At 33.6% G+C, this 25,877-nt stretch overlaps 1 protein-coding gene and 1 non-coding gene across 2 annotated transcripts; both read right to left on the reverse strand.

The window, feature by feature from the left end:
• Positions 1 to 2,354: 2,354 nt before the first annotated feature.
• On the reverse strand, positions 2,355 to 2,461 carry LOC128034988 (small nucleolar RNA R71). The gene has a single exon (XR_008191392.1). It is a non-coding gene; the product is annotated as a small nucleolar RNA R71 (small nucleolar RNA).
• Positions 2,462 to 22,892: 20,431 nt separating this feature from the next.
• LOC105804729 (nascent polypeptide-associated complex subunit beta) lies at positions 22,893 to 25,565 on the reverse strand. Its single transcript, XM_012637439.2, has 6 exons — positions 25,422 to 25,565; positions 24,691 to 24,758; positions 23,731 to 23,879; positions 23,574 to 23,630; positions 23,372 to 23,410; positions 22,893 to 23,297 (listed from the first exon to the last, which is right to left on the reverse strand). Exons 2-6 carry the CDS (start codon positions 24,756 to 24,758, stop codon positions 23,116 to 23,118), a joined length of 495 nt encoding a protein of 164 aa, XP_012492893.1. The 5' UTR covers positions 25,422 to 25,565; the 3' UTR covers positions 22,893 to 23,115.
• Positions 25,566 to 25,877: the final 312 nt, after the last annotated feature.

The following is a 25,877-nucleotide window of genomic DNA, read 5'->3' on the forward strand; positions in this document are numbered from 1 at the left end:
AACCGAGAAACAATTTTAAAGCATCAAGGCGACTTCATTTTTTAGCCTAGGATAGTCCAAATTATGTGCATTAATTCATAATATAATAAATTTTAATTTTAATCCAATTTAATTTGGGTGAAAAAATTATTGTTAATTAACTATAAAAAGGGGCCCAGTTGAGTTGAACCGAGAAAACCGATCCAATTGAGCACTCAGCAGCCCAAAATCGTCCCACATGCTGACCCAATCAGCTTTCTTGGCTGATTATTTTGCTTGCAAAATGGCCCTTGAAGACTCTTTCAAATTGCATTCAAACCTCTCCACTATTTATGCCTTTCTAGATTTTCTCCTACCTTAAAATAGCATGTTTGAAATCTTCAAACATTCCACATGTGTGGCCGGCCATGGGGGGAGTCTTTGGCTACTGATTTTTGCTATTTTTAGTAGCCTTCTCGACCTATAAATACCCCTTGGCTGCTCACTTCAAACACATCTCAACCCTTCTCATCTCTTCACTTCTCTTTCATTTTTCTCTCTCATTCCCTTCCATTGTTCTTCACTTTCTTCCCCTATTCCCTTGACGATTTCACCTCTTGAAAAAGATTCAATCAACCACCATTTGGAGCAGCATTCAAGTGTTCTTAGAAGCCTCAGTTCGACAAGAACAAATGGAGTAGGAGGAGTGGAGCAAACTAGTCAAGCCACGGAGAAAGCACCAAATTTGATTCTTGTTCCCTATCCTTTTAATTTTTTTGTTGTTATGATGAACATGTCTATGAATATTTGTGATGTTGATATGATTAATTTAATTAATATGTCTTAACTTTAATTCGTGTTAGGTTGATTGCATTTCGTCTACTTAATTTATTAAAATTGTGTTTGTGTTGTTATAGGCCTCGTAAGATGCTTGATTAAGTAAAACCATGACTAAGTTATCCTTGCATTACAATTGTAAGGTAACTAAAGAATTAATTATTTAAACGAATTGAAATTGTAATTAATTGACACAATACTTAATCAATGCATGTTTAATCATCTAAGGTAGTGAGGGTTAAATTAGTAATGGTATCTAATGATACATTAGCCTTGCATAACTTGCAAGATTATTGTGATTAAACTATTTCAAGGTAGAAATACATTGTTACCTCACATAATCTTTTATGTGCTTATGAGATTGAGTTGATTGTTTGAATTGGCATAGAGATATGTACAAGAGATTATTTTAATTTCATAAGTATGTATGTGCATTAACACATTTGCTTATTAAAATTTGTTTAATCGGTTGAATTGGTGTAGAGATATGGTCAAGAGATAAATGGATTTTGGTAGGTAAGTATGTTCATAAGTTAGCAAATTACCAAGTTGCCATGAATTTATTCATAACAACATGAACATGAGTTTAATAATTCTAAGTTAAGAAATGAAAATTAATCTAACACAATTATGTCATCTTGATTAAAATCATCTTTTGAAATCGTGCATTGGAACTTTTATTTTATTTTTATTTATTTTACTTTGTTAAATCCTAGTTTTTAATCACTTCTTCAAATCAAAATATTTTTCTTCACCAAAGTGTTTTAAAAATTGCATTCATAAATAATTCTTTTCACAGTTCTTGTGGGTACGATAACTCAACATTTACTTGTCACTTTATTACTTGTTGCGATTATGTACACTTGCACATTTCTGTCGTTCCAGGTTTTTGGCGCTGTTGTCGAGGACTGCTTTAAAAAGTCATTATTTGTGAATTTGTTAATTTTGCATTTTGGTTTATTTTCCTGTTCAATTTTAGCTTATTTAATTTTTTATGTTTATTTCAGGTGTTTATGTGTATTGACCGAAATATCGATTTACTCCCTATAGATTCTAAGATTGAAAGAAATTTTTGATAGCGAAGAAGACAAGCAAGTCAAAGAAGGAAAGAAGAGATGAACTTCAAAAATCTGAATCAAGGAAACAGAGCAAACCCTGCTCAAAATCCTATCCTTATTGTTGATGGTAGAGATAGAGATCTAAGACAGTATGTCGTGCCAGTGTTTCATGATCTTAATCTGGGTATTAGGAGACTCGAAATCGAGGCACAACAGTTTGAGCTGAAGCCAGTCATGTTCCAAATGCTTCAGATAGTGGGCCAATTCAGTGGAATGCCTACTGAAGGTCCTCACCTGCACTTAAGACTGCTCATAGAGGTGAGCAATTCTTTCAAGTTAGCCGGGGTACCCGAAGATGCACTACGATTGAAGCTGTCCCCATATTCGCTAAAGGATAGAGCTCGAGCCTGGTTGAACTCATTGCCACCAAATTCAATTTCCACATGGAAAGAGTTTGCAGAAAGATTCCTCATAAAGTATGTCCCGCCTAGCAAGAATGCTAAGTTAAGGAACGAGATCACTGTTTTCCAACAAATGGATGATGAGTCCTTGTATGAGGCATGGGAAAGGTACAAAGAATTATTACGTAAGTACCCTCATCACAGAATCCCTCATTGCATCCAACTTGAGACGTTTTATAATGGTCTAAATGCTCACACGAGGATGGTAGTGGACGCTTCTGCTAATGGTGTTCTCCTTTCTAAGTCTTACAATGAGCTTATGAAATCATCGAGGGGATTTCCAGTAACAATTATCAATGGTCAACCAATCGAGCAGCGTCAGGCAAGTCGCTTGAATACATGAAGTAGACGCTCTTACTTCACTCACATCTCAGGTATCCTCAATATCCTCAATGCTTAAAAATTTTACCACTAATGGGTTTAATAATTTTGCAACTTAGCCACCGAATCAATTTGAAAATGTAGCCTATGTCTAGTGCAGGGAAAGACATCTGTTCAAAGAATGTTCATAAAACCAAGAATTCGTGTATTATATGGGTAACCAGAACCAAAACCGAGAAAGGTAAGGACTAAAATCCAATTTCTATAACCCATTGTGGTAAAACCAACCTAATTTCTCCTAAAGTAACCAAGGGGCTGGACCCTGTAACACATACACCCAACCTAAACCAACTCAGCCACCTATTTTTACCCAATAAGTTTAGAAACAACCTCAAGCTGAACCATCCAATGGCTTAGAAAACTTGTTTAAGGCATACATAGCCAATAATGATGCCTTAGCCCAAAGCTACAAATTACATTGAAAAACCTGGAAATTCAAATGGGTCAGCTTGCAATTGAACTTAAAAATAAACCACAAGGTGCTTTACCTAGTGATACGGAGAATCTAAGGAATCCAAGAAAGGAGCATTCTAAAGCATTGACATTAAGGAGCGGAAAGATATTAGAGCCCAACATAGTAGAAGTTGAAAAAAAGCCAGCTGATGCTCAAGACTCAGAGGAAGTTCAACCGAGTGTTGAAATTTTAGTTTCACCGAAACCTGAATCTGTAAAATCCGATAAGGTAATTTCTGAACTAATTAATTCTAATAAACTAACAAATTTGTTAGATATAGAATTTCCACAGAAGACAAATCAACCAGTTCCATTAAAGAAGCCTCCACCACCCTACCCTTAAAGACTTCAGAAGTAGAAGCAGGAAGTTCAATTCGAGAAGTTCCTAGACGTACTCAAGCAACTTCATATTAGCATCCTGTTGGTTGAAGCACTCGAACAAATGCCGAGCTACGTCAAATTCATGAAGGATATCCTGTCAAAAAAATGAAGACTTTGAGCATTTGAGATGGTAGCCCTGGCAAAAGAATGCAGTGCATATGTTCAAGACAAACTACCCCTAAAGTTGAAAGATCCTGGATGTTTTACCATACCTTGCAACATTGGAGCAACATATTGTGGTAAGCCACTATGTGATCTGGGTACAAGTATCAACCTGATGCCCATGTCAATATTTAGGAAGTTGGGGATAGGTGAAGTTAGACCTACTACGGTTACACTTCAATTAGCAGATCGATCTTTAGCACATCCAAAAGGAAAAATAGAGGATGTATTGGTACATGTGGAAAAATTTATTTTTCCTACTGACTTTGTTATTCTAGACTTTGAAGTAGACAAAGAAATGTCAATCATCCTAGGAAGACCTTTCCTAGCAACCGGAAGGACCCTTATTGATGTACAGAAGGGAGAGCTTACTATGCGTGTTTAGGACGATCAGGTAACATTTAATTTTTTTTTAAGTCTATGCGATTTCCTGACACAATTGATGATTGTTCTGTAGTGTCCGATTTAGAGGAATTAATCATGGAAAAGGACTCAACTATGTTTAGGACCCATTGGAACAAATTTTGACATTTGCCCCTCCAAATGATGAAGAGGATGATGAATACTTAGTTTTGCTAGAAGCTAATCAAAGGGGATTTAATCCGCAATCCCATTTTGAATCTTTGGAGTTAGAGAATAGGGATTATGCCCGACCAAAAGCATCAATCGAGGGGCCACCTAAATTAGAATTGAAGGTACTTCGCTCACATTTAAAAGATGTTTATTTAGGTAACGCTTCTACTTTGCCTGTGATTGTTTCTGCGGAATTAACCGTTGAGCAAGAAGAGAAACTTGTCTTAGTATTGAAACAATTCAAGAAGGCTATCGGATGGACCATAGCCGATATTCGCGGCATTAGTCCGTCTGTATGCATGCACAAGATCATCTTGGAAGATGGTGAGAAAGGGACGATTGATGGACAACGAACACTGAGCCCCATCATGAAGGACGTGGTAAAGAAATAAATCATCAAGTGGTTAGATGCAGGTATAATTTACCCCATCTCAGACAGTTCATGGGTACGTCTGGTCAAGTGCGTGCCAAAGAAAAGAGGTATTACGGGCATTAAAAATGAGAATAACGAGTTGATACTGACTAGAACGGTTGCGGGATGGAGAATTTGCATCGATTATCCAAATTTGAACAAGGCGACTAGGGAAGATCACTTTTCTTTGTCATTTTTGGACCAGATGCTGGATAGGCTTGCGGGGAGGGACTATTACTATTTTCTCGATGGATACTCGGGGTATAATCAGATTACAGTAGCACTGGAAAATTAACACAAGACAACATTCACCTGCCCGTACGGTACATTCGCATTTAGACACTTTCCATTTGGTTTATGTAATTCATCAACATTTCAAAGATGCATGATGTTTATTTTTACTGATATGGTTGAGAAATACTTGAAGTCTTTATGGATGATTTTTCAGTATTCGGAGATACATATGATGATTGTCTAGCCAATCTAGCCAGGGTACTAAGGCGATGCGAAGAAACAAACCTCATACTCAACTGGGAAAAGTGTCATTTTATGGTACGAGAAAGTATTATTCTAGGGCATCGAGTAACGAGACATGGAATTGAGAGAGATAAAGAAAAGGTAGACATTATTGAGAAACTCTCACCTCCAACATCTGTAAAGAGTGTTGGAGCTTTTTGGGCCACATCGGTTTCTATCGGAGATTTATCAAGGACTTCTCTAAAATTGCTAAATCCTTATGCAAATTATTGGAGAAGGACATGACGTTCAAATTTGATGAGGAGTTCTTAAGAGCTTTCAAACATTTGAAGAGTTGGTTAGTTTCGACACCCATAATCGTCACACCAAGCTGGGATTTGCCATTTGAATTGATGTGTGATGCAAGTGACTTCGCAATAGAAGCTGTCATGGGCCGGCGAAGGAACAAAGTTTTTTATCCCATCTACTACGCAAGTCAGACTCTGACAGGAGCTCAAATGAATTATACAGTAACAAAGAAAGAGTTACTTGCTATTGTGTTTGCTTTTGACAAGTTTCGATCTTATCTTGTAGGTACCAAAGTGACTGTCTATACAAACCATTCAGCAATTAAGTATTTACTTGCAAAGAAAGACGATAAGCTGAGATTGATCCGATGGTTTCTTCTACTTCAAGAGTTCGATCTAGAAATTCATGATCGAAAGGAGGTAGAAAACCAAGTAGCAGACCACTTGACCAGATTAGAGCCGCAAAAAGGGTATTCTCCACTTATATTCATTTAGGAGACATTTTAAGATGAACACATACTGAAGGTAAATCATGTCCATAATACCCTTTGGTTTACTGATATTGCTAACTATTTAGCTTGTGGTTTGATGCCGATTGATAAGACGTATCATCAAAAGAAAAAGTTTTTTCATGATGTGAAGTACTATTTTTGGGAAGAACCATACTTGTTTAAAAAGTGTGCAAATCAAATGATCAGGACATGCGTGGCAGAAGATAAAGTACATAAGATTATTTATCATTGCCAATCAGCTCTGAGTGGGGGACACTTCGGAGGTACACGGGCTGCGGCCAAAGTATTGCAAGCTAGATTCTTTTAGCCAACATTATTTAAAGGCGCGTATGCTTACATAAGGAGTTGTGATCGATGTCAAAGGGTTAGAAACGTCACAAATAGCAATGAGATGCCTCAAACAAACATCATTGAGGTAGAATTATTCGATGTTTAGGGTATTGACTTTCTCAGTCCTTTCCCTCCGTCTTTTGGTCACAAGTACATTTTGGTAGCAGTAGACTACGTGTCTAAGTGGGTTGAGGCTGAGGCATATTTGACGAACGATGCTAAGGTTGTGATGAAGTTTTTGCAGAAGCATGAAGCATGTGTTCACAAGGTTTGGAACCCCAAGAACCATCATCAGTGATGAAGGGTCCCATTTTGTGAACAAGTGGTTGAAATGGTTACTCGACAAGCATTGAGTGAAGCACAAGGTTGCCATAGCTTACCATCCGCAGACAAATGGGCAAGTTGAACTGACAAACAAAGAAATCAAAGGCATACTCAAGAAGGTAGTTCACCTAAAACTGACGAGATTGGTCCAAAAGATTGGACGATGCTTTATGGGCCTACAGGACAACATACAAGACACCTTTAGAGATGTCACTCTATAGGTTGGTCTTTGGGAAAGCCTGTCATCTGCCCGTGGAGTTAGAACACAAAGCTTACTGGGCTCTCCAACATCTCAACTTGGATCTTAAGCTTGCAAAAGAGAAACGGATGCTCCAACTCAATGGGTTAGAAGAGTTCTGAATGTTCTTATACGAGAATGCTAAATTACTCAAGGAAAGACTTAAGAGATGGCATGACAAACACATTCGGGTTCAAGAATTTGAAGCAGGTCAGCAAGTCTTGTTATTTAATTCTAGATTAAGGTTCTTTCCAAGTAAGTTAAAATCACGTTGGTCCAGTCCATTTACGATTCACCAGGTTTATCCATATGGAGTTGTCGAACTTCAACGTAACGGAGGTAATTTTCGAGTCAATGCCCAGCGCTTAAAACATTACTAGGAAGATAAAATTGAACAGGGTCAAACCTTGTTCATTTTATCGAATATTTATTTTTTCTTGTCTTTCTTTTTTTTAATAAATGATTTAGGGTATATTTTGGGGATTAGCATGTTTAAATAAATTTTGTCTAGGAGATTGGAACTTAAGCAAGACCGCTTGTGACCCCTCCAATCTTTCCTGGGAATTGATTTTAACATAATCTTCCGAGAAATTATTCCCTAAATGGCAAAATAAATTTTTAAGTTTTCAAATAAAAGGGTCAATTTTGATCCAAGTTTTAAATTGCAACTCAATTTAAATTTTTCTTTAAGTCCAGGTACTTAATTGAACTATTTTTAAAATTTGGTTGCTCTTTTTGTAAATGCTAAAATTAGATGTCTCTTCTTGTAAATATTTTCAAAAGACATCTAGAATAAATGTTTTAATTTAATTTAATAAATAAGATGACAATCATTAATATATAATTATATCTATTATAATATATATTAATTATTATCAACTTTGTATAGAATTAGGATTAGTTTAAATTTGATCATATTTTATTTAATAAGTATTTATTTTTAATTTTAATAGGAAATAATAATTTAATATGAATTATATTAATTATTAATTGTTGTTAACTTTATGTAGAATTAGAACTTGGAATATCTTAATTATTAATTTGTTCTAAGAATTCTTGAGGAACTTACAGTTCCAGGTTCTAAGTGGACTATGTCAAAGTAAGGAATTCACACTTGTCGCTGAGAATATTTGACACCACTAGCGAAGGTATGGTTTTATTTCATTCGATTCAGCCTTATGCTCATTTCACATGGGACTACAATTTCATTAGAGTGAATGGTCATATTATACTCTATTTTTGGAAAGACCATTGATGTGGGGAAAAAACAACTTGAGAGAATTGCGGAATTGTGTCGCTAGACGTTCTGGCCCAGCTTACTTTCCCTTTACGATAACAATTTTGTGCTTGAAAGCTAAAATTCTTACAAACGTAAATAAGACAGGTTATAGCCAGGGCACAATCACAGATTGGGACCTCTACCGAATAGCTGGGACTCTGTTCTACAACAATGAGTTGAAGAGAGCGAGGATCTTGAAGAAGAAGAAGAAGAAGATCCCACAAAGATCGAACCAAGGCAGTCAGCTGAAATCCCTGACAAGGCAAAACCAATGGAACCAATAACCAAACCTGACGTCACAACTTCAATGTTCAGGACTCAACCGCCTCGCCCAGATCTTCGAAATGAGCTGTCAAAATTGATGGACATCATGCAACATATGCAGTGGCAGCACCAAGCTTACTGGAGATATTCAAAAATACGGGATGACTCAATGAGAAGCGCTCTTACGAAAATATACAATGACCCAGTTATTTTTGTACCTGAGTTTCCAGATTTCATATTTGAACCATGGAGTCTACTATCGAAGAGGGATCGAAGTGATTCATGCCAAAACAAAGACAATGGAGCAAAAGATGAGTCAAATTCGAAGGGATCTACAAATAAATAAAAAAGAGGATCTTGACTTTATTTTATTTCTGTTCTTAGGTTATTTAATTGGATTATGTTTTATTAGGAATTTTTATTTTTGCATAATAAAACAAGAGGTGGAAATCATAAATAAAAATGAACAAGTTGCAAAGTATAAAGTGTGGAAATAGATATTTACATGTCTAGGATTGGATCTAGAGAGAGCTTGGTACTTAAACAGTCAAATTGACTCATTTCCTCTTTTTTCGAATCCTACCTGGTATGTAGTATCTATTCACTTTTAAGAAAGAGGATATTGTTCATCTTAAGTAGAGGGGCCGAAAAATTGAAATTATTTCCACTCAGAATAAAATTTTCTTTCAGTTATGATTAGTTTGTATTTTCTTCAAAAATTTGAAATTTTGTTAAGTATGCTAAACTTCAGTATGAATAAAGTTCGATTATTTCAATAATTGTTGTGTTAACTGAAATATGACATAAATGTATTTTTTAATAAAGCATGCAAATCATATCATAAAATTTTTAGTTCCTTAGGAAAGTTAGGCATGCATGAAGGTTTAAGTCTCTAGAATTGACTTACTACTTTCTTGAGGTGAAATCCTAGGAAGCATGGAATGTTGAAAATGATTTAGACAACTTTTGTTTGGACCGTTTGAGCCTTTCAAGCCAAGCTTGATGAATTTTTATCCTTTGAAACACAACTTTGAGACTATATGGCCTAATTTTATATGAACCTTTGCAATATTTAGCCATCACTTTTCTTTTAGTTATATTTAAATTGTCCCAACCACTAGACTCAGTACTATTTAGAATATTCTTTTAAACAAGTTTGGGGGAGTTGAAAAGAAGTATCAAATGCTCAAAAAATTTTAGTACATACAGCAAAATGCTCGTGAAAAAAGAAAAGAGAGAGCATATGTATTCGAAAGAAATAGATGTATAAAAGAGCATGTGAAAGCAAAATAAGTTGGTGTATTGAAGTTAATTATTTCAAAGGTCCAATTCAAGCTGAGTCTAGAGTTTTTAGCCTAAATTTATCTATCTTTTACCTGCCCCTAGCCTAGCCACGTTACAACCTGTTTAAAAGACCTATTGATTCAAGTTTCTGTGCTACCTACATTAGTGGAGAGAAATTGCTATGTTCAACATATGAAGGCATAAATTAAACTTAATGATTACAGCTTAATCTTAAATAAGGGAATAAAATCAAATTGGTAGGGATATACATGTTTTTATTGAGAAAGCATTTAGTCTATTTTTGCTATAATAATAGTTGTTGAGATTAATTTGAATGATATGTGTACTTAAGTAGTATAATTATCAAATTTCTTGTTTTTGAGCATAAGTATACTAAAATCATAATTTTGGAAAGAATGTTGTTCTGAACTAATTTTTCAAAGGTGTTTCCGAGAAATTCTTTTCAAATTTGTGCATTACTCGGGACGAGAAAATAATTAAGTTTGGGGGTGTGGAAACATGAAAATATACACACTTTTTCATTCTCTTTTTATCTCAAATTCATGTAGTTTGGGTAAAATTCGTGTAGAAAAATAAATAATATTTATAAAAAAATTAAATTGCACAAAAATTATGAACATGTTGAATTTTAATTAATTTTATATCAAATTTTGATTATTTTTGATTATTTTCGACAAATTTGCGCAAAGGGTGAAAAATGGCTTGACAAACACTGCTAGAAGCGCAAAACCGAGAAGCAATTTTGAAGCATCAAGGAGACTTAATTTTTCAGCCTAAGACAATCCAAATTATTTGTATTAATTTATAATATAATTAATTTTTATTTTAATCCAATTTAATTTTGGGTTAAATAAATTATTGTTAATTAATTATGACAAGAGGCCCAGATGAGTTGAACCGAGAAAACAGATCCAACTAAGCACTGGGCAGCCCAAAACTGTCCCACATGCTGACCCAATCAGCTTGCTTGGCTGTTTATTTGGCATGCAAAATGGCCCTTGAAGATTCCTTCAAATTGCATTCAAACCCCTCCACTATTTATATCTTTCTAGATTTGTCCCTACCTTAAAATACCATGTTTGAAACCTTCAAACATGCCACGTGTGTGGCCGGCCATGGGGGGAGTCTTTGGCTACTGATTTTGGCTATTTTTAGCAGTATTCTCAATCTATAAACACCCCCTTGGCTGCTCACTTCAAACACACCTCTTCACTTCTCTCTCATTTTTCTCTCTTTATTCCCTTACATTGTTCTTCATTTTCTTCCCCTATTCCCTCGCCGATTTCACCTCTTGAAAAAAGTCAATCAACCACCATTTGGAGTAGCATTCAAGTGTTCATAGAAGCCTCGGCTCAATAATAACAAGCGGAGAAGGAGGAGTGGAGCAAACTAGTCAAGCCACAGAGAAAACACCGGATTTGATTCTTATTCCCTATCCTTTTAATTTTGTTGTTGTTATGATGACCATGTCTATGAATATTTGTGATGCTGATATGTTTAATTTAATTAATATGGCTTAAATTTAATCCGTATTAGGTTGATTGCATTTCGTCTACTTAATTTATTAAAATTGTGTTTGTGCTGTTATAGTCCTCGGCAAGATGTTTGATTAAGTAAAACCATGACTAAGTTATCCTTGCATTACAAGTGTAAGGTAACTAAAGAATTAATTATTTAAACGGATTGAAATTGTAATTAATTGACACAATACTTAATCAGTGCATGTTTAATCATCTAAGGTAGCTGAGGGTTAAATTAGCAACGGTATCTAATGATACATTAGCCTTGCATAACTTGTAAGGTTATTGTGATTAAACTGTTTCAAGGTAGAAATACATTGTTACCTCACGTAATCTTTTATGTGCTTATGAGATTGAATTAATTGTTTGAATTGGCATAGAGATATGTACAAGAGATTATTTTAATTTCATAAGTATGTATGTGCATTAACACATTTGCTTATTAAAATTTGTTTGATCGGTTGAATTGATGTAGAGATATGGTCAAAAGATAAATGGATTTTGGTAGGTAAGTATGTTCATAAGTTAGCAAATTATCGAGTTACCGTGAATTTATTCGTAACAACATGAACATGAGTTTAATAATTTTGTCGTTCCAGAGGTTTCAACCAAAAAGCGTATCAAATTACCAATGTTATGCATAATCATATTTTGACATTCACATCTATGTCTGAGAAATATAACTTTGTGGTATTAACTAATTTGATTTAAATAGATTCTTATAGCAAATAATATTCTAATTATAACATTTAGTACATATTTTTAGAGCAAATCATTTTCTTATTTGACACTTACAACAAATTTTGATCTTTTGTAGATGGTTAAAGATAAACAAAGCAACATTGAAACCATGTTTCTAATTTTTTAATCATTTAGTACAATTTTGCTCACTTATTTCTCAACAAAGTTTGTTATGTTGATCTTAAAATGGAAAAATATGGGTACAAAATAAGAACCACCATGTTAAATTTATACAACTTCACCAAATTTTAAAAGACAGTTTAAATGACAATAGAAAGATCAACAAAACCATGCCTTTAAATTTTCCATTTTAATTAATAAACTTGAAAATTTTTCATAATAGGGACAACACATCCAATAGCTTTAAGAATAAGACAAAAAGATAAGAAAGAAGGGTTATTAATAAAGGAAGATATAGGAAGATATGGCAAGTGTAGGGATGAAGACGATGATGATAATATGGTGTGCAATAATGGTGATGAGCTACACGGTGCCAGGGGTAATGGGTGTACCATTCGATTGTATGAGTGATTGCACTGAGTCCTGTGGATCAGGATTTTTCTGTCATGTCAAATGTGAATTTCAATGCATTAAATCTAATGGTGTTGGCTTTTTTCACCCCGTCATCAGAAATAAGGCTACTAAGAATAGTCGCGGTAGATTTATTTATATTATTATATCTGATTGTATGGAACTTTTTAATTGCATGAACCAATTTACAAAAAGAATCCCAAATTTAGTTATATTTTGAAATGCATATTCTAAAATACATTATTTCAATGTAGGTTCTTCGGCTTCTCTTTCGGCATTGTCCTCTCCTTCTTGTCAACCAAAAGGATCAGAAAAGAAAATAAAGCCTTCCATTAAGTAAAAAATAAGTTTAAAACTTATTAGTGTATATGAAAGATAAATGTAAAATAATTGTTTTTATGTAAGAAGAATTTGAGGATGGAGTGTGTGTGAAGTGCTATGTACAACATACTCAATTTTCTCGAAAATCTAATAAAAATGACACATTGCGTCAAAATTAAGATTCGTTGTCTAGATTAGTATTTTTATACCATCTTTGGTAATAATATAGGGAAAAAAAAGAGGAAGGCTTATATAACAAATCTCGTACACCAAAAACATCAAAAGAGTATGCAAACCATATGCTAGAGACATTAAAATGAAATATTAGTACTTGATTGGTTTGTACCAAAATCCAGAAATAAAATTAACAGTCTTTAATGAAAGGTTTTTTTCGCAAATTATTATTTAAATATCAAAATACAATATTTCTGTGTATTATAATAGCCTAGTAGACTTGGTGAGATTATGGTTGGAAAAGAAGGTCATCTTTTGTAATTTGATATGTCAAATTAGGCTCTCTAATACTCTTAAAGAGCTTATTCTCAAGAAAATTAAGTTTCTTTTCTATACTTTTGTTGAATTTCAGCTTTCACCATTAATAAATGTTTTTGGCTTAATTTTACCCCTTTTGAGACCCAAAGTGGCAACACAGTGCCATGGGGGGACCTAATGAGGTGTTTGAATTGGTGTAGGAAGATGAAAATGACCTAACCTCAAAGAAAACATCATTTAGAGTGTCTGTCACAACACTAATGGTATTGATGTCGCGACATCGAACCCTTTTCACCTTAAGGATGAAAAACTTCAACACAAAATCAACATGGAGCTTACTATCGAGTGATGTGGCAACACCGAGCCAACATCGTGATACTGAGCCTCAAAAGTCATGATATCCCTAGAGGTGTTGAAACGAAGAAATTGGAGCCAACACCAGTGATGTCGCGACACCAGGGGTAGGATGTCGTGACACCGAGTGTAACACCTCAAAACCCGACCTAGACGTTATGACCGGATCTTGAAGGTTACATTGACTACATGGACTATCGAAATGGCCAAATAAAATCGTTCTTTGAAAATAATCTTTTTTGTTAAGATTTATATAACTCGTCATCTTTATTAAAACATCAAGTTTTAAGGTCGTCTTTATAATTATAGTTAATTTACTTAGTAATGACATTTTGGAAAAGAAAAAAATGTAGTCAAGTCACAAAACAATTATATTTTCAAAATCGATTTCTTTACAATGCAGTGGAAAATCATAATTTTTACTTAAGCCCAATATCATGCAATTATCGGTTGTTAGGTCAATTCATTGCAATAAAAACCATGCATGCAATTAAACCCAAATAATGCATCCCAAAATCCACAGTCCCCAAAATAAAAAATAAATACAATTCCAACCAATATTATTTTAAAATTAAAATTAAATTTTAAATAAGTCTAGTGCCCGAGACGAGAATTCTGAAAGCCCAAATCCAGTCCTAAGCTCATGGGTTACCTGAAAAGTTTAAACTAAGGGGGTTGAGCTTCAAGAGCTCAGCGTCAGTTTAAACAAGGCAACCAGAGAATACTCACAATTTCAAACAATAAGACAATTAATCATCAGGTAGAAATTGTACCAAAAATCTATGGCATCAAGTCAAAAAATTTCTCAAATGTCATGTTCATAACACAATTTATGCAACAATGCAAGTCCAACCCATACTATGCGCTAGACACTATGACTTCCCAGAACTTGTCATTTGAACACCAAACAATTGGAATCGAAGCTCAGTATGGTTGAACCACCAATATCAATCTTGCAGTTAAAACTGCCAACTAAGTTGCTAATAAATGCCAATATCAACTGTAGACAAGTTGTCAATCTCCCGAATACTCCGATGTAGTATACTGACTAACTAATGATAGCGGGTATACCGTCAATACTCTTCGAAACTCCTCCATCATCCACAAAAACCAATGTAACGCCTTGATTTATTTAACTTTGTTTTTATGAATTTTATCATAACTGAGTATCTACTTCAATTGTTAAGTGATATGGGCATGTGTTTGAGTGGGGTCTTGGGTTTAAGTCCCACTGTTAGAAATTTTGCTATTTTTTGTTCCTAGTCTTATCCTTATTGGTTCGACTTATATTATATTTTCGATCAACTCAAATTAGAATAAGCTTGTTGATTCAAGTGGTAAGGCGTTAACTTGCCCTAAAGTCTCGTGTTCAAATCCCCGTGTAAGCAAAGGATGTTAATTTTGCTTCCATGAGTGGGTATCGGTGTTGTAGTAGAGGTTCAGTGGAATTGAAAGTCTGTGGTAGTGGATGAGATTTAGTGGGTCAGTTTTAGAGGGATTTATTAGTTAATGGGATAATCGAGAGTTAGAATATTCTTTTTTATTTAATTTTAATTTTATTTTTTTCTCTTTCCCCAAAATTTCTGTTCAACAAATCAATTATTCTAATAGTTGGGATTTGGTGTTCTGGTTGATTTTCGTTCGTCTTAGTAAGTCTGTAAGTGTGTTTGGTTTGGATTTTTCCTTTTGAATTGGCGTATTGGTGTTGTAGTTAGGGAATTCAATTCCTGTGAATGAGTTGCGTAGGAGAACATTGCGAAGCAAGGGATTTTGCTCCAATGGCCTAGTTCGTGCGTGTGATTGTGTTCATTGGCGGTAAGTCTGTGTGTGTAGTCTGATTTAGTCGAGTGTGTTGAATTCATAAATTGATTGCTAAAATAGTTGTTGGGATACTGTTTTTAGGTTTCGAAAGCCTTGGGATTGCTTTCACACCAAAATCAAGCCGGGTGTGTAACAAAAACACTAGAAAACGTCGATTGATGAAAACTAAAAATTTAGCTTGTCAACGCTAGACACACAGTCGTGTGACACACCACCTAGGCCATTTTGGGCATGTGGGCCACATGGGCATGTGGGTATTTTAACAAAGACGGCAAAACCGATGAAACACTATGTTTTTGAAAAATTAAAAACTCTAAAGTATTTTTTTTCTACTACAAAGTTTTGAAATCGAAAAGGTTGTTTCACGAATAGAGTTAAAACGAATGTGCTTGTTTTTAAATAATTAATAAAACAATATTTTCATCAAAGAGCATTCATACCAAATTTCGATTGTTTCTCGTTAATTTAATTTAATTTAATTACTTTTGACTTAAACTTAAGTTTGCACGAAAATAAACGGTCGAGGTTTTATGTATCGATGTAACCTTTATAATTCAGCCGTAACATCTAGGTTGGGTTTAGGGGTTTTACAACTATTTTTTTCCTTTCATTTGGCTTTTAAGGTTTCACCAACTTCCTTAGGTTCAATTTCATACCAAAACAATAAATCAAGTTAGTAAACATCAAACAAAAATTAAAACACCTATATCTAATGAAATGATGCAATTCAATAAAGCAAGCAACTATGTCACTTCCTCAAAACTCTCAAGAACACTTAAGAAAACTCTACTCTAATCCCTCTTAATTAAAATCCATTGATTTACTAGGAATTATGAACTAATAACACTAAAAATATCTTCTAAATCAACTAAGAAACTCAAGATTAGCCAATTCAAGTTTCTCTTTCTAGAACTCACCTGAACCCAACTAAAGCTTTAAGAACTTACTCAACTCTAAACCAAAACTGAAAATTTTCATTCTAATGATCTGCTAAACATAAGAATACTTAAAATCTAACCTAAAAATTACAAGAAAACACAAAATTGAATCTCTTTATTGATCTACCTAACTTGAGATTGACTAAAAATGGTGATAGAGAAAAAATGTATGATTTCTTGAAAAACCTCTCTTATCAGTTTAGAATGATTTTAAAACTTGGAAAACATTAAATCTCTACTCAAATTCCCTAAAAATCATTAAAAAAACTTATCCTTCAAGGATATTAACGGGAACGACAATATTAATGAGAAAAATGTGAAATCAAGCTTAAAAGATTTAAAATATGAAAGGAATGATTGAAGGCCTAATAACCACTTAAACCCCTCATATGATCTAAAACTAATTTCACACTATTTTGACATTTACCCTACTAATTTGATGATTGGAACTTTATCACCCTTACAAGTTAGTCCAATCATCAAATTTCTAACTCCCTAATACTATCTAATTAATGCAATATTTAATAATATATATATCAAGATTGCTTTTAAGGAACCATCTTGAAACATCTCATTTAACTTCTTAAAATGACTCAATTTTCAATTTCGACATGAAAATAGATTTTTCTAACACAAAAAAATTTCAAATTATTGAAATTTTTCTTTATGGTGTTCTGATTTAGTACTTGGATTTGTGTTTGGAACAATTCCTACTAGTCATGCGATCGATGAGTTAAAGAATAGTGGAGAAGATTCATGCCAAAATTAAGGAATGAAGTTATATGAGAATCCAAAACTAATCTCATATGATTCTATAAGTTCAACTTCATCTAGACTTTTGGGATGTTCTGACTAGCTTTTTGCGTGATTCTAGTGCTTAAATTGTTGAGCTTCGATCTAGAGTTGTCCATGGGTCAAGCCGAGCCGGGTTCGGGTCAGGCCCTAACAAAATTTTAGGCCCGATTGCTAGGCTCGGGATCGACCCAGCCCGTATTAATTTTATTATTTTATTTCTTTATATAAAAAATTAAAAAAATATAATACACCAAATACACTAAAAATATTAAAATAAATGCCCAACAAATTGAAAATAAATTTAAGAAAGTCTTTATACTTAAATAACACTAAGATAAGTGCAACTTAACAAGCAAATGCCACTAAAATAGTAGCAAAATTAACAATAAAACAAGTGTTATACAATATCCAAAAATTAACAACAAAATAGTAGCAACATAGTAGTCAAATGATGGGAAAATAACAGCAAAACATTGGGGGAAATAGCAGCAAAAATAGTAAGGTTTTTTTATTGAAAATTCGGGTTGGGTAAGGTTTTTTTATTGAAAATTCGGGTTGGGTCGAGCCCAGGCCAAAAAACCTTACCCAAGGCCTAACCCATTTTCTAAACAGACCTTGCTTTTTTGCCCTAGCCCCTTTTTTGGGCCTATATTTTTGCCCAAACCCTCTCATTTTTCAGGCAACCTAGCCTCTGGACAACTCTACTTCAATCTATCTTCAAAAAAATTTTGGATCACTTGATTATGTGGCTTGAATCCTGAGGTATGGTCATTTTTGTAAAGCAATGCAATTCTATAACACCCCTCACCCAATCTGGTCGACGAACCCAAGTTATGGAATGCTACTACTATTTTCGGAATAGTTCACATTTAAAACTCATCATAAATTCCTTTAATCATTGATTCTTAATGTTAATGCTTGCACAACACACAATATAAGCAAAATCAAAATTCAAACGAGCTTACGAAAGCTTCAAAGTTGATCCGAGCATGAGTAAGGACCAAACTATAATCTTTTCAAAAATTGAGCATAGGTATCGGTACCCAGGTCAAATACCATTACCGTTAATAGCTTTGATGTTTCAAAAATTAGTTTAAAAATCACAAGTATCGATACTATTTTAGAATTTTGCCAATCTTATTTTTAAAACGAACCAATTTTTTTATCAATATCTTCAAAAAGTATCGATACTTATGTGGGTATCGATACTAGTTTGGCATTCTGTTAGTTTGAGAAAAACTATTCAAATGGTCATGTATCGATACTTATGCCAGGGTACCGATACTTTTTTACTAAAATAGTCAAAATTTTTCTTTTTCAAAACCATTTCATGCCCAAACATAATAGCCTTAAAATGGTGTCTTAAGACACCTCGAAACCTGACAATAACTCATACATTCTAGCATAGAACATAACATTTCATTCTCAATTATAAGTTAATCACTTCATAACCAAAACATACACTAAAGCAATCATTTATCAAATCCTAATGACAACCTAACCAATATGCCACAAATTGGCACCATTTCACAAACAAAACATGACCAATGTCATTTCTCAAGGTATATACATTCAATTCCATATCAAACATACCATGAAAATTAAACATTAACCATTTCATTTATTTCTTCCAACTAAACACAATACCACATAAACTAAATGTTAACCACTTACTAAAGCACATATTAACAAATTCAAACATACATAGACAACCTAAATTTCAAAACCTAAATTTCAAAATGACATCCTTAGGTACATGTCAATTTATTCAGGAAGAGGAGCACAAACTTTAAGGAGTCTGGGATCTTAGTTGGATGCTAAAGTGAAACTCAAAACGTAACTATAAACCTATCCTGAACAAAAAAGTGAATTACACGATGAATAGATACTTCAACGTACTTCCTCTTTAAATCAAGATAGCATAGAGAAATCAATTTAATCTATATTTACTTAAAATTCATGTCATTATGTTTCAAACATGAATTCATCACCTGGTTATACACTTCCCTATTTAAGAACACCATTTTGTATTATACTACTGATAAAATTTTGGACTTGTAAGCTCATTTCAACTCATTTTAAATTTGTCATCGCGGATTGCCCGGCAACAATGACCTACCACCCTGGATTGCCTAGCGACGATGTTTTACCATCCCGGATTGCCCAACAACGATGGTCTCTTAGTTCATTTATGTCATCCCGGGTTGCCCAATGATGATGACCTGTCACCCCGGATTGGTCGGAGATGATGACTTACCATCTCGAATTGCCTGACAGTAATGGTTTATCAAATTTAGCCCACTGGCACATCGATCACCTCTACCTCTTATCGTATGGCTAAAAGTCAATACGTTTTTAAATCTCGATTACTATACTCAATATGCTTCTGTACAATTTCATACCTAATACCAGATATAATTCAATCTCATAATTATAAATCCATTCATTTTGGTACCTATCTTGGTATTCAATTTCTAATGTTCCAAATCCTTTCAATTCACCACAAAAGTTTACTATAGTAATGAACAATGTATAATATCGTGAAAAAATAGAAATTAAATAAGTGTTAAATTGTAGAAACACTTATCAAAACTTGAGTTACTCGTCGTCGGTTCTTGCTTTCCCCTTTCCTTTTGAGGCTCTTGTGTCGTCTTTAGCTACGAATATTAATAAAATAATGCATAACATTAATTTCCAGCTCAATTCATAATCATTCACAAAGTCACACATATTTTTTAATTTATTCAATTTAGTCCCTAAAACCGAAATCAGAATAACTTTTAAATTAAAACTCCAAATTTCAATCTATTTTCACTATAGTCCATTAGGGACCTCCTATTTCTCATTTCTACGTCAAATTTTATAGTTTATACATTTTAGTCCCTATTGTACAAAACTATAAATTAACTTCACAATTTAGTTATTTTTCATCTCTAAGCTTAAAATCTATCAATTTAATACTTAAAACTTCAATAATCCATCAACGATAACTTTTTAAAACTTTAACAGTTTCAGAAATTAACGCACGAGATCAGCTAGATTGAGCTCCCGGGATTTCTAAAACATAAAAATTACAAGCACTAACCAATTGAAGGCTTAAACTTTGAAACCCCTTTTTTCAAATGTTCTTTCTTTTCTTCTCCTAGCTTCGATTTTGCATATAAAAGATAGAGAAATGTGTTTGTTTATTTTCCACTTGCTCTCTACTATTATGTTTTTTCAATTATGTTATTTTTTTATTTTATAACCTATACATATATTTTAGTCATTACCGTCCACTTTAAATTCCAATGTGGTATATAATTATCACATTGGTCATTAATCTAAGTTTCCAATTAAAAATCTATAGTAGCTTAACTTTTACCACTTTTACAGGTTAGTCTTTGTACCTTAATTAAATACTAATTCAACAAAAGTGGCTATCCAAAATTCAATTCACTTATAAAGTAACTCCATAAATATTTAATAAAAATATTTATAGTCTAAGTTTGCGGAAATGGGGTCCCGAAACGGATTTTCCAACACCACTAACTTTTGGGTTGTTACAAATTCCCTATGAGAAGTTTAAGATTAATAGCTAGGTTTCACAAAGGTAAATTCTACTAGACTTTCCAAGACCTTCCGCCGTCTTTGTGGGCAATACTTGTTCTCAAATCATAGGTCTATGAGTCCTCTTTGCAACAATTTTTTAATCACAAGATTTGCAATCCTACAACCCAAGACATTGTCGTTTCCATAAATTAGTGCAGTTCCCTAGGAGAAATTTGAGATTATTTGCAAATCAACTTCTCCTACTTGTGAAGAAGGTCATAACACATCTAGGTACTATATTATCGATGATTTATTGTTCTTAATTATTCAAGTTGATTCTCGATGTATTAAAATTTTTAAAGTTCTATCGCGTGCACCTTCAATGCTTTTCCAACAATTTGATGGTAACCCACTCTTCCTTATCTTTTTCATTCTCTCTAAAAGTTTTACGTAAATTATTAAAGGTTCTAATGAACCTAAACATCCATTTGTCTAAGTTCATTTTACTTATATTTCTAGTATGTATATTTTTAATATTTTTAAAATTTAAAAAATTATATTTTCATAATTTTATAATTTTTAATAATTTTATAATATTTTGAATCAAGACAAATGGTTATCCAAATTTAAATGAACCTAAAAATCTATTTGTCCAGATTTAGTTTGATCAAGTTCATTTTAATCAGTGCGATCAATATCAATCAATGAAAATTAGTATTGATCAACAATCAAGTAATTGATCAATAGCCACATCAAAGATGGTATAGAAAAAAAAAAACCAAACATGTGACACATTCTCACTGGTTGAGTATGCCACGGATTTTTTAAACACTAACTTTTTAAATAAAAAATTATAACAGAATAAACTATTGTTCGTGTTCTATTTTGGTCACTAAACTTTTAGTTTTTTCAATTTACTCACCAACTTATTTGAAATCAATTTTTTGGTCATCAAACATTGACCGCCATTTAAAATTTGATGGAAATGCTAACATGGGCTTCTTTTATTGGTCTAATAACAAATTTAACCCTCAATGTTTACAAAATTTTTCATTTTAGTTTAAATTCTAAAAAATTCAATAAATTTAGTCCTTAACATTTATAAAAAGAAAACTTTTAATTTTTAAAAATTTGGTAAATTTAATTAATAACTAACACCGAAACCTCTATTTATCCAACCTTCATCTGTAATAACATGTTGATTCTCCAAAAACTCAACAACCAATCTCTTTATCCCAAATCTATCCTCCACTTCTTCATGCACTTCTCTTCTGTGCTGGCCCATTCGACACGACGTGCGCACATCGGTCGACTATGACAAGCAAGTTCAGAAAGTCGACCAAAACAGGTATATGGAAACGGTAGGCTAACTCGTTAAAACCTTATCTTCATCACCAATATGAAATCCTCTCTCTCGATCCTTGACCCTTAGATTCAAACCTTATCTCATCTAGACAAAGACCTCACGCGCAAGCACGCATTCGATTTGTTCATTGCACGTCTTTGCAATATCAAGAGGATTGAGGAGTCACTGTGCGTGGTTCAAACTATGATGAGAAACAGTGGGTTGAACTCCACCTTTCATTCAATTGTGAATGTGTTGATGGAGAAGAAGATGGAGGAGGTGTGGCTGGTGGTGGATTTGATTTTAATTGTCAAAATTTCACTAGACACGAAAACATATAATATTTTTTATTAATGGCGTACTATTAGGAGTGTAAGTTGATAAAGGTGAGCACAATGGGGAAATAGAGGTTTGGTATTGGGTTTTTATTTTTAATTTACAAAAAAATTAAAAATTATATTGTCATTTTATAAATATCGAGGTTTAAATTTATTAAACATTTTAGAATTTGAATTAAAATGACAAATTTTGTAAATATTGAGAGTTAAATTTGTTAATTTTTATATTTAAGATCAAATTAATAAAACGTGTAAACATTAGAAGGCTAAATTTGTTATTAGACCAGTAAAAAACCACCTCAACATTCCTCAGCTTTCAGTGACCAAAATTTTGAAAATTTTGATTTTGAATAATTTAGTGACTAAATAAAAATATTAAAAATTCAATGACTAAAATAGAATGCAGGCAATAATTTAGTGACAATTTTTGTACTTTACCTAAAAAATTAAGTAACAATGTGAGATACCGGATATAATTCGGAAGTCAAATAATGACATAAGCCATTAGCATTTGAAAATCATTATAATAGGAATTCTACCCCGGGGCGGGGGGAGGGCTTACTTTACCAAACCAAATGCACCAAAAATAACAAATGTGTACATATGAAAATAAAACAACCGTTATTCATAAATATATATATATATATATATATATAACAGAAAAATTAAGACAAACACTAATATTCTCTAAAAACACTATTTAACAGCTTCGCCTTCTTCTGCTGCAGCTTCAAAGGTCTCACCAGGTACAAGATCTGGTACCTCCTCGTCCTCCTCTTCTTGAGTGGTGGTTACGCCAGTACCAATACCGGTAGCAGCAGGCGCCTGCTTCTGGAATTGCTCTGCCAATTTTCTTAAGTTGTCCAAATTATCTGGCCCTACATCAAGTTTTAGAACAAGGGTCAACAGCTGCCAATATCAATTTACAATCACAAAAAAGGAGTGTACATACCCAACTGGTTGATGATTCCAGGGAGAATATCCTGCAATTCTGGAATATGGGAAAAACACAGGTCAAATAGACCAACAAAGCTAAAAATCAGCAGAAATGTCTTTAATGGCTTTGGAGTTAAAAGTAACAAATCTTCAAAGGGTAAATAGCAATAAGATTATATCAACTATGAGAGGGTTTAAAGTTAAGAGATGCAGCATACTCTTTGTCTGAGGAGAACCACTAACAACCCAGGTGTTGGCAGCGATAGAAGCTTGAACTGATATAAAGACAGACCATCACAAAGCTAGTTTATTATGCAATGTGAAACCTTTGAGAAAAGTATAGGTAATAAGTCCACTACAATAAAAGCCTACTACCTTTTGGATTAAGAAACTGGATAACAGCATCATCCTTGAATATGTTGACTTCCTCAATTGCAGGAATCGCATTCACTCCTATTCTCTTGAGGGTGCTCTGTAACCGTTTGTCATCAGTCGTAGTTGTCTTGTGGACAGCCTTTTTCTTCCTGTTATTAACATAAATCAAAATAACAAAATAATAACCAATATGCAAACTACATATTAGAGGCATCAAAATCAAATATTAGAATATGGGAATATTTAAAAGTTTTAGGACACGACAATGAGAAATTGTAAAATTGATACTTCTCAATCAAATATTAACACGCAAATGATTTTTGAAATTTTCTAAAATCAATTTATAATAAAAAAACTTTGAACCTTGAAAAATTTGTACTTGAGATGTATTGCACAATTAGGGGTCCATTTGGATCTCATTTAGAAGGCAACTCAGGTGAGATGGTGGAGGTTTCTTCCGAAGGCAGATTCAAATGGACCCTAGAAAAGTATAATTGAGATAGAATATCTTCACATAAGAATAAAAAAAGTTCACTATATTCTCTATGACTAAACTGTGAAATGCTGGATTGAGCTGAGCATTCACATTTATGCAATTTGAAGTAGTATCTCTGAAGCCAAGACAGAAATGTCTTCTCTGAGTCTAAATTTTTATATCGATATTAGCACTGACATAAAAATGCATCATGGACTCAACAACCAGTTAACCTTTGGCCCAAACCAATCAATGCTGAATCACACTGATCTAAATCGCTAAAGATTCTCTTCTTCTCTATCAAATCACATCATTAAATCTAATGCAATGCCAGTTAATCTTGTACAATCCCAGACAGGGTTCATTGCACATGCCGTGGAAGGCTTGGTCTCCACTCCGAAAACTCCTACTTCTGAACATTCCCAAGACAAACCTAAACATAATATAGCTAGCCTATCCAGGGAAATTTCAAACCAAGAACATACCTTCTCATGCTACCCTTCCCACCAGTGCGGACTGCACCAGCCATTTTCTGGAGCCTCTCCACATTCATCTGCCCAAAGAAGTAAACAGCAAGTCAATAAAAAAAGTATATGATAAATCGAGACCCAAGATACACGCAACCAAAACAAAGATAAAAACATAAGCGCTAAAACAAACAAAACACACACATACACATACACCACAAATAAAGCATGTGAAACAATCATGCACTATACAACCGGCAAGGAAACACAAAAGAAATAAAGTATCTGACCAAAATAAATAAATAAACTCCTAACTCGCGCCTTATCAACGCATCAGAAAAAGAAAACGGTAAAAAAGCCCTTTACTCACTATCTTGTCGAAAAAGGGGAAACCACGGAGGGGAATTTGCGAAAGTAAAGACAGGGAATGCAAAATCAAATATAATAACAATATAAACTTGATATGAGTCGCCCTAATTTACCTACTGTAATTGTATTTATGTGTTAAAAGCATAAAGCATAAGCTAAGCTAGATATCAAAAGAAACATAAACTGAGGTAGCTGAAAGGAGTGACAAGCAGAGGCCTTTCTAGAGTTAATAATTTCCCCAAAATATACGAACAGAAAGAATCATCCAAAACCAAAACAATCTAAAGAGAAAAGAAATCAGTCATTGATTGAAATTAAAATGACAGAAACAGAAGAAAGCAAATACCAATGATAAAAGAGAAACAGAGAATGAAGTGTACCTTAACAATGCGTATCGGATTGCAGTACTAAGAGGAGAGAATGTTAAGCAAGGGAATCCAGAAAACTTTTTCTTCTTTGGATAAATATAATATTTTTCAGTAAGTAAAGAGGGGTTTTTCTATTTTAATTACTTTACACGAGAAGTAATTTTTCTTTTTGGGCAAAAATAGTGGGTAAAATACCAAAAAAAAGCCCTATATTTTTAAAATTTACTGAAATGGGCCCGGTATTTTATTATTTACCGGAATGGGCCATTTTCCCCGAAACCGCGTCCACGTCAGCGCGATGTCAGGGGACGTGTCAGAGCATCGCGTCCACGTAAGCGCGCTTTGCTTACGTTGACACAAATCGTGCCTACGAGAACGCGATTTGCTGACGTGGATGAACAATTTATATTTTTTAGCTTGGAAAACTTTGAAAGGCCATAACTTTTCGCTCGGTTGTCCGATTGAGAC

Source organism: Gossypium raimondii, chromosome 11 (assembly GCF_025698545.1).
Source record: "Gossypium raimondii isolate GPD5lz chromosome 11, ASM2569854v1, whole genome shotgun sequence".
Lineage (NCBI taxonomy): Eukaryota > Viridiplantae > Streptophyta > Magnoliopsida > Malvales > Malvaceae > Gossypium > Gossypium raimondii.